Genomic DNA, 9,739 nt, shown 5'->3' on the forward strand with positions numbered 1-9,739 from the left:
ATATATATATATATATATATATATATATATATATATAATTTTTATCAATGCTGGTGCCATGGAAAAGACACCTGCACCCTCCATAAAGCGATTAGTATGAGGAAGATGTCCAGCCATAGAAACCATTCCAGAATAGACAGTAGGGCTTAAACTTAAAGCCTAATAATAGGGTACTTTAATATATAAGTTCATAAGGCCTTTCCTAAGCATATGTCTATACTAGTGTGTGTGTGTGTCTGTGTTTGTCCCCCATATCACTTGATAACCGATGTTGGTGTGTTTACATCCCTGTAACTTAGCGATTCAGCAAAAGTGACTGATAGAATAAGTACTAGGCTTACAAAGAATAAGTCCTGGGGGTGATTTGTTTGGCTAAAGGCAGTGCTCCAGCATGGCTGGAGTCAAATGACTGAAATAAGTAAAAGAATTTTTTAAAATATGACTTCCCATGTGTAGAACATACAGTCACAAAAGTTTTCTGAAAATTCAAAAAAATGAAAAAGTTATGAGGGGGTTATATGGTGCGCTTGAACCAGAATTCTGACATAGTTTCTACATTCTATATAAACCAGTATACACATGTTGTTTAATCATTTTATTTTTCCATATATGTTCATTACTGTTTTGCTATTTTACTTCTTTCGTGATTTGTATTTTACGTTTGGGTCCTTAACTTTAAAATTAGGTGCTGGTGCCATGGAAAAGATACCAGGCACCCTCCATAAAACAATTAGCATGTGAAAGGATGTCCAGCCATAGAAACCATTCCAGAGCAGAAAGTAGGACTTAAACTTAAAACCTAATAATGAGGTACCTTAATATATAAGAGAAAGTTCATAAGGCCTTTCCTAAGCTTATTATTAAGGTGGTCGTGATAAAACCATTCCATAATGAATGTATAAACAAATTCCATTATCATCTGAGTAAGAGTACATAGTATATATTAAATCAAAACAAGGGTTCACCAACCTTGTCTCCAACTCTTTTTTGCTGCCTCTTATGGAATGCAGAGATACAGAGTACATATGGTGCATATTCTAAAATACATGGTAATGAATGTGGCCATATATGTGTGTGTTACACAAGGTTATTTTGTCATTTTCATGATGCAGCTATTTCAATTTCATATCATGTGACTTAATATGATCTCATATCCTGTCACATGCCAAACAATTTGAATTGAAGTTCCTGTTTTAGTTGTGTGGTAAGAAGTTTGCTTTGAAACCACATGGTTTTGGGTTCAATCTCACTGCATGGCATTTTAGGCAAGTGTCTTCTACTGTAGCTCTCAGTTAACCAAAGCCTTGTGAATTTATTTGATTGGCAGAAACTTAAAGAAGCTCATATAGTGTGTGTGTGTGTGTGTGTACATGTTACTGCCTCCTTGCCTTGACATTTTGAGATAATTGTAAGCAAGTGTCACCATTGTGCAAGTAGTATCCTTCATTTCCAATCTTCTGAGATGTATCTGCCTGGGGAAATAGTATCTTACTTGGAAACAGGTGAGGGTTAGTGAGATCTGGATGTTGAACATCCACCTCATCAAGTTCTATCCAATCCATGCAACTATGGAAAAGTGAAAATTAAATAATGGTGATGATAGCAGTGATCAATATTCCTACCTGTGTTATCTTAAGGCAAAAGATGCATGACATCAAAAGAAAATGAAGTTTTGCTGCTTTGTTCATTTAAAACAAGCTTATGTATTTAAGTAGGCTTGTAGCTTAGTGGTTTGGGTATTTGGCTCGTGATTATAAGGTCATAAGTTCAATTACTAGAAGTTCATTGTTTCCTTAAACAAGATATTTCACATTGCTCCAATCTCCACAGTTAGCAAAAATCGGTTGTACCTGTATTTCAGAGAGTCAACCTTATCACATTTTGTGTCACTCTAAATCTCCTTGAGAACTATGTTATGGATACACGTGTCTGTGGAGTTCTCAGCTACTTGCACATTAGTTTTATGAACAGGCTGTTCCATTGATCGGATTAACTGGAATCCTCATTGCCATAACCAACGGAGTGCCAGAAAGAAATTAAAGAAGACAGCCAGAGAGAATACCTGATAGTAAATGTTCTGAGTCAGTGTGCTCTGAGTTCAACTTTTAGTTATTCATTCATATAAGTCAACTTAGCTATTCATTTTTCAGGGTTTGCAAAATAAATACCAATACAGGATGGTGAGCTGAAGGAACCATCAGAGCCTTAGATGAAATGCTTTGCAATATCTGCACAAGTTCTTTGTGTTCTGATAGTCTACCTACAAATTGACACTGGTGCCAAACTGCATCAGCCTTTAAGAAAAGTCTTTGGTTGCATAGAAATAGAGAGACTTGCATGCATGGCCAACTGTTAATCTTGCAGAACAAAAAAAGAACCTCTATCCAACTTGCACATATAGGTGTTGATAACATGATCAACTTATGACTGATGACAGTCCTTTGTTCTTTCAAGTAAGATTCACATAAGAATTCTTCCACTTAAACCAATGTGTGTCTCATATCACTCCCACTCTGAGAGTCGCAAAAAGAAAGTCAGACAAACCTGGTGCCTTAATCTTTTATCTTTTCTTCTATTTGTTTCAGTCATTAGGCTGGGGCACTGCCATGAAGATTTTTTAAAGTTGAATGGATTGATCCCCAATGCTTATTTTTTTTCTTTTAAGCCTGGTACTTATTCTATCAGTATCTTTTGCCGAATTACTAAGTTACAGGAATGTAAAGACACCAACATTGGTTGTCAAGTGGCAGTGGTGAGACAAACATAGACACAATCACACACACACATACACGTGCATATGTATTTATGATGGGCTTCTTTCAGTTTTCGTTTACCAAATTCACTCACAAGGTTTTGGTCAGCCTGAGATTACAGTAGAAGAGACTTGCCTAAGATGCCACGCAATGGTTTAGTAATATACAATTACTAAACAAACATCTTATATTCTGTTATATCAATACTCTATTTTATAGCCTATATTTTGATTTTCTTTCTTCTAGCAGTAAAAGAGAAACAGTTTCTTCATATACTTTTTTTTTTAACCACTGAAAGAAATATATCTTTGGTTGGATTATATTTTGTCTTGTAAAATGTTGAAAACAATTTTTTGTCGTCTTTTTTTCCTTATAATCATCGTTTCCCTCTCCATTTTCTATTGCATGACTGAAATATATACATAAAAAAACAAATTATTCTCTTTACAAGTTATCTAGTTTGGTTTGGTTTGGTGATAGAGCAGTATTGAAGATGACCTGAAAAAATTAATGTTAATTCAATATACATTTAATATTTCCAGCTTCAGGATTAAAATTTATGCTATCAAAATAGTAATATTATTATGTAGTTGAACAGTATGCTATTACTACTACTATTAATAATAATAATAATGATGATTTCGAATTTTGGCACAAAGCCAGCAAATTTGGAGGAGAGGTTAAGTCGTTTAGATTGACATCAATGTTTAACTGGTGCTTATTTTATTGACCCTAAAAGTATGAAAGACAAAGTCGACTTTAGTGGAATTTGAACTCAGAACATAAAGACAGACGAAATACTGCTAAGCATTTTACATTGCATGCTAATGAGTCTGACAGCTTGCCACGTTAGTAGTGGTGATGATGATGATGATGATGATGATGATAGTAATAGCAATAATAATAATAATAATAATGTAAGTGCAATTATCAGAAAACTATTGCTGTTGAATTCCTCTGCCTGAGACCTTGGTCTGTTCACAAGCATGAAATAGATATTCAGTCTAAATGCACTATACACTTTCACACCTCCTTTTATTGCAATGGCCTACTACAACACTGCAAGTAATATGTGGGTGCTAAGATATTATTTTCTATTCTAGGCACAAGGCCCCCAATTTTTTTTTGGGGGGGGGGCAGTCAATTAGATCAATCCCAGTACGCAACTGGTGCTTAATTTATTGACCCCATGAGGATAAAAGGCAAAGCCGACCTTGGCGGAATTTGAACTCAGAACACAAAGACAGACGAAATACCACTAAGCATTTCACCCAGCATGCTAACGGTTCTACCAGCTCGCTGCCTTGTGGATACTAAGATATTAGAACCATGTTTATTAGTAATTTTATACTCTGTAAAATGCCTTACCAGATTATGAGTTGCCACGAAGTGCTTATATGGCAATCATTTCATTTGCAAGAGGATTTTTAAATATAGAAAAGTATGAGGTGACAGGAATGTAAAGGCACCAACACTGGTTGTCAAGTGGCAGTGGCATGACAAACATAGACACAATTACACACACACACACACACACACGTATGTGTATGTATCTTGGGCTTCTTTCAGTTTCCATCTACCAAATCCACTCACAAGGTTTTGGTCAGCCTGAGACTATAGTAGAAGAGACTTGCTTAAGATGCCACGCAGTGGTTTAGAAATGTATAATTACTAAACATCTTATTCTCTGTTATTCCAATATAAAATGGAAAAATAAATGGTAGAACATGTCTTGCACTTGTTTCAATCATTAGACTGTAGCCAAGCTGAGGTACCACCTTGAAGAAATTTTAGTTAAATGAAGTACTTCTTTTTCTTTTTTTTTAACTCTGGTAGATATTCTGTTAGTCTCTTACACTGAACTGCTAAGTTATAAGAATGTAAAGACACCAACACCAGTTGTCAAGTGGTAGTGGGAAACAAAGATACACACACACACACACACACTCACTCACACACACACACACGTGTGTGTGTGTGATAAGCTTTCAGTTTCCTTCAACCAAATCCACTTATAAAGGCTTTGGTCAGCCTGAGGCTATAGTAGCAGATACTTGCCCTAGGTGCCACACAGTGGAACTAAACCAAGAACCATGTGGTTGAGAAGCAAGTTTATATTTTGTTACATTTCTTTTTTATGTGTGAGTGAATTTGCTAGAAGAAAATTATACAAAATCCTGTCGTGCATGTATGTGTGCATATGTTTGTGTGTACGTGAATGTTTGCATTCTGCTCTAAGCAACAATTAGGGATATTTGTTCACAAATTTTTGCTAGTTTTGTGCTTTCAAAGATAAGTAGAATAAAAAATCCCTTATCTGAGAAACAGGTAAAAGTTAGCTTGGGAAAGGGCATCTGACAGTAAAAGATGCCTCAATATTGTGTGTTCATCTAACCCATGCTAGCATGGAAAAAGAGATGTAAATGCATGAACAGATATATAGTGAAGCAAACCCAGGATTTGCCCATCAGATGAATTACTGTGGGATTGCTCACTATAAGTAATCCTAGGTGCTTCTTACTACTCAATGCAGTTAACCTTAACCTGTGCTATATATGAGTGTTCATACAGTATGTGCCTAGATAATTCATCCCTATATACTCAGATAGACAGACAGACAGACACACACACACACATAAAGTAGCATGTAAGTATTATCTATAACTTTATCTGCTTCAGGCTTCACCATTCCTAAAAATAATTATTTTATGTCTTGAACTTTCTAAATTCTTTTGATGTCAGTGATATATATATATATATATACAGAGAGAGAGATGCAGATATAGATGTGTGGTTAAGGGGTTTGCTTCAAAAGTACATGGCTAAGTGTCCAATCCTAACTGCCTGAACATTGTCAGTGAACATTTTGTACTACAGCTATTTGTCAACCAATAACTTGTGAGTGAAAGTGGTTGACAGAAACCGAAGAAGCTTGTATGTGCAAGTGTGTGCATGCATGCATGTATGTGAGTCTCTTTGTATCAATGTACTTAGTTTCTGTAAACAAAAACAACGTCCTTGCTTACAGTCAACTTCAAAAGCACACCCAGGTTTCTTGATGTGTCAGGCAAGGGTTGGTGACAGGAAGTGCATCCAGCTATAGAAGTCTGCCTCGATGAATTCTGTGTTGCCCATGCAAGCATGAAAAACAGAAAAGGACATTAAAACAATGATGAGGAAGAGGATGATTACACATATGAACATTTTGTACACAGTTTCTATGAACCAAGTTACATTCACCAAGCTTTACTTGACTCAAATTAAATAAATAATTAAATAAATTTAACTAACATAACCTAACATAGCATATGTCACATCCGTGAAACAAAAGGGTTCAGTTTCTAATGTTATATAATTAAGGAAATTCTGTATTTTCCTCATAAATCTTCAGTTTCAGAGATCTTATATTCGACCTTCATAATTCTGTGTCATTCCCTCAAAAAGTTGCAAGACAAAAACAGAAATTGTGATTACCATCATTTGCCATGTCTTGAATAAACTGAAACGACTACTGAAATCTTTATGATTATATCTACCCTTGGAAAATATTTTGTTCTTCCTAATGTTCCTTTAATTCTTATAAATTCACTCATGTTACCTTCACTACTGTTATTTATTGTTACTTCTGTTTCTTTTATTTTCTAGCACCAAGTGGTCCACCAAGAAGTCTAGTTGGACGTCCTCTAAGTAACTCCTCTGTTTTAATCAACTGGCTACCTCCTTCACAGGTTCACTGGAATGGCCCATTGACTGGTTATGTAATTCGTTACAAACCACAGAGTTATAATGATAAATTTGCCCAGCAAGAGGAAGCCGGTGTCAAAAACCAAATGAAAGTCATAACAGGCCTGGTAACATTTACACACTATGAAATCAAGATAGCTGCTCGCAATGCCAAAGGAGTTGGTGTCTTCAGTAATCCTATAACTGTTCTAACAGAGGAAGGTAGTCCCACAGCACCTCCAACCAATGTCTCTGCTCTAGCTATTAATTCCACTGTTATTGAAGTAAAATGGAAGCCACCTCTTTCATCTCAAATTTTTGGATTACTCTTAGGTATTTCTGTTTTCTTTTTTCTTCTTTTCTTCATTTATTTTCTTGTGCCTTATAGCAAAAATATTTGGAAAATAATATACATTTCGTTTTTCTTGTAATTTACTTTGTATTTAATTTTTTTAGCATTTCTGTAATTTTTGCAATAATTGTAACACCCATAACCCAGTTGTTAGTCTTTTAATAAGATAATTAAATTAATACTTTGTTTATGCAGGATACATGTAGAGTTTAAGTATGTTAGCATGGAATTTGACTCTATACTTGACACTTCCTATCAACATCATCAATTTGTAATTACAGTAACCTTATCTTTTCATTGTTCTAAAACTGACATGATGTCTACCAAGTTAATAAACTTAGAAAGAGGCTAATTAAAACTGCTACTTCCTACATTTAGATAGAATTCAACAAAAAGAACTTAATAGTTTCAGTTGAAATCTTTAGAGATGGCCAAGATAGTAGAGCTTAAAACTTAATACATATTGCATTAAAAACCATAGTTAAGTTACTGTGAATATATTTAATGCTTAAAAACAAAAAGCAAATTAGAAATGATTATACAATGAAGCAAAGACAATATTAGTTGATGACTAATATCATTATCAGAAGATAAGGCAGTGAGCTGATGGAATCGCTTACACACCAGGTGAAATGCTTGACAGCATTTTGTCTGTCTTTACATTCTGAGTTCAAATTCTGACAAGGTTAACTTTGCCTTTCATCTTTTTGAGGTTGATAAAATAAGCACCTATTGAGCATTGAAGTCAGTGTAATTAACTTACCGCTTCCCTTGAAATTATGCCAAAATTTTAAACCAATATTACTCTTTACTCTTTTACTTGTTTCAGTCATTTGACTGTGGCCATGCTGGAGCACCACCTTTAGTCAAGCAAATTGACCCCAAGACTTATTCTTTGTAAGCCTAGTACTTATTCTATCGGTCTCTTTTTGCCGAACCGCTAAGTTACGGGGACGTAAACACACCAGCATCGATTGTCAAGCGATGGTGGGGGGACAAACACACATACATATATATATATATATATATATATACAACGGGCTTCTTTCAGTTTCCGTCTACCAAATCCACTCACAAGGCTTTGGTCGGCCCGAGGCTATAGTAGAAGACACTTGCCCAAAGTGCCACGCAGTGGGACTGAACCCGGAACCATGTGGTTGGTAAGCAAGCTACTTACCACACAGCCACTCCTGCGCCTTATTATAAGATAAAATTTTGCCTGCAGTGAGCTGGCAGAATCATTAGCATGCTAAATTGTCAGTGGCTCTACATTGTGTTCAAATTCTGCCAAGGTCAACTTTACCCTCTATCCTTTCATAGTTGATAAAATAAGTACTAGTTGGGCACTGGGACCAATGTAATTAAATAGATCCACCCATCCAAATTTCAGGCTTTGTGCTTATAGTAGAAGAAATATCATCATCATCATTTATTATTATTATTATAAGTAGTCCAGCAAATATAGGACACAAGACCAGACATGTTTTTGATCTCATTAGCCCTCTTCAGCAAAGCATAAATTTCTCTGTACTGGCTGAAGTAGTGATGTGAAAATCACTGACTAAATGTCCAGTATTATACACAAAATGGCAGAGAAAATTAGCATATTTATCAAATAAATGACTCACATAAATTACTCATGGACATCATCATCCTGAAAAATGAACATCTCAACTATGGTTTGTAAATCTTTCTAGGTTCAATTTCTAAATAGTTATTAAATTAATACTTGTTATACATTAGGAGCTTTTCAGCTGACTATTCCTCTTTGTTACAAAAATTGCTTTTGTGCCTAGAGTAGTGGTTCTCAAGTTTATTTTATCACTCTTTTCATCCACTTTCCCATACTACCATAGTTTAGACAAATGTATATTGATGAGGCATTGCTTTGCAACCTAATGGCATGCATGTTGCAAAGGCTTATTTGTTTTTTTAAGTTAGGGATTTCTTATTCTACTTGTCTTTAAAGAAACAAAACCATGAGACAATTTGTTGACAAGGAAAACAGTAAGGACCTCACTTCATGTAGCACAATGATTTTTGGAAAAGTATAAATGTAAACATGCCTGCATCCACTCCCACCCATGTATGTATGCATATATATGTGTGTGTGTGTGTGTATACATATATAAACATACACACACGCAGATATATATATAATTAATAAAAAAAAAGGAAAATAACACAAGAAAAAACAACAACGCAAGGACGTGGTACATGCAAAGTATTTATACACACACACACACACACACACATATATATATATATATATAAGGCAAATAAGAAAATGAAGAAAGTATAAAATTGACAAACATCTGCCAGTAAACATACCATTATATCTATTTATCAAATGATAACAAACATGTGTTTAAGTGGTACAAGGAAACAAATGAGATTATTTGTTTACTTGTACCACTTAAACACATGTTTGTTATCATTTGATGAATACGTAAACAGATATATATATATCATCATCATCATCATCATCATCATCATCATCATCATCGTCGTCGTCGTTTAACGTCCGCTTTCCATGCTAGCATGGGTTGGACGATTTGACTGAGGACTAGTGAAACCAGATGGCTACACCAGGCTCCAATCTGATTTGGCAGAGTTTCTACGGCTGGATGCCCTTCCTAACGCCAACCACTCAGAGAGTGTAGTGGGTGCTTTTACGTGTCACCCGCACAAAGGCCAGTCAGGCGCTACTGGCAATGGCCACACTCAAGATGATGTATTTTATGTGCCACCTGCACAAGAGCCAGTCCAGGGACACTGGCAACGATCTCGCTTGAAAATCCTATGTAGGCCAGTCAGGCGGTACTGGCAACAGCCACCCGCACAAGAGCCAGTCCAGGGGCACTGGCAACGATCTCACTCGAAAATCCTACGAAGGCCAGTCAGGCGGTAC

The 9,739-nt window shown here is 35.6% G+C and overlaps 1 protein-coding gene across 5 annotated transcripts in view; it reads left to right on the forward strand.

The window, feature by feature from the left end:
* Window positions 1-9,739, forward strand: part of LOC106871456 (protein sidekick-1) — a 648,066-nt gene that overhangs the window by 487,874 nt on the left and 150,453 nt on the right. For all 5 annotated transcript variants that reach the window (XM_052967564.1, XM_052967565.1, XM_052967540.1 and 2 more), the window contains one exon: window positions 6,399-6,809. In XM_052967564.1, the coding sequence (XP_052823524.1) occupies window positions 6,399-6,809 (411 nt within the window). The remainder of the gene's footprint in view (window positions 1-6,398; window positions 6,810-9,739) is intronic.

Source organism: Octopus bimaculoides, chromosome 1, assembly GCF_001194135.2.
Source record: "Octopus bimaculoides isolate UCB-OBI-ISO-001 chromosome 1, ASM119413v2, whole genome shotgun sequence".
Classification (NCBI taxonomy): domain Eukaryota; kingdom Metazoa; phylum Mollusca; class Cephalopoda; order Octopoda; family Octopodidae; genus Octopus; species Octopus bimaculoides.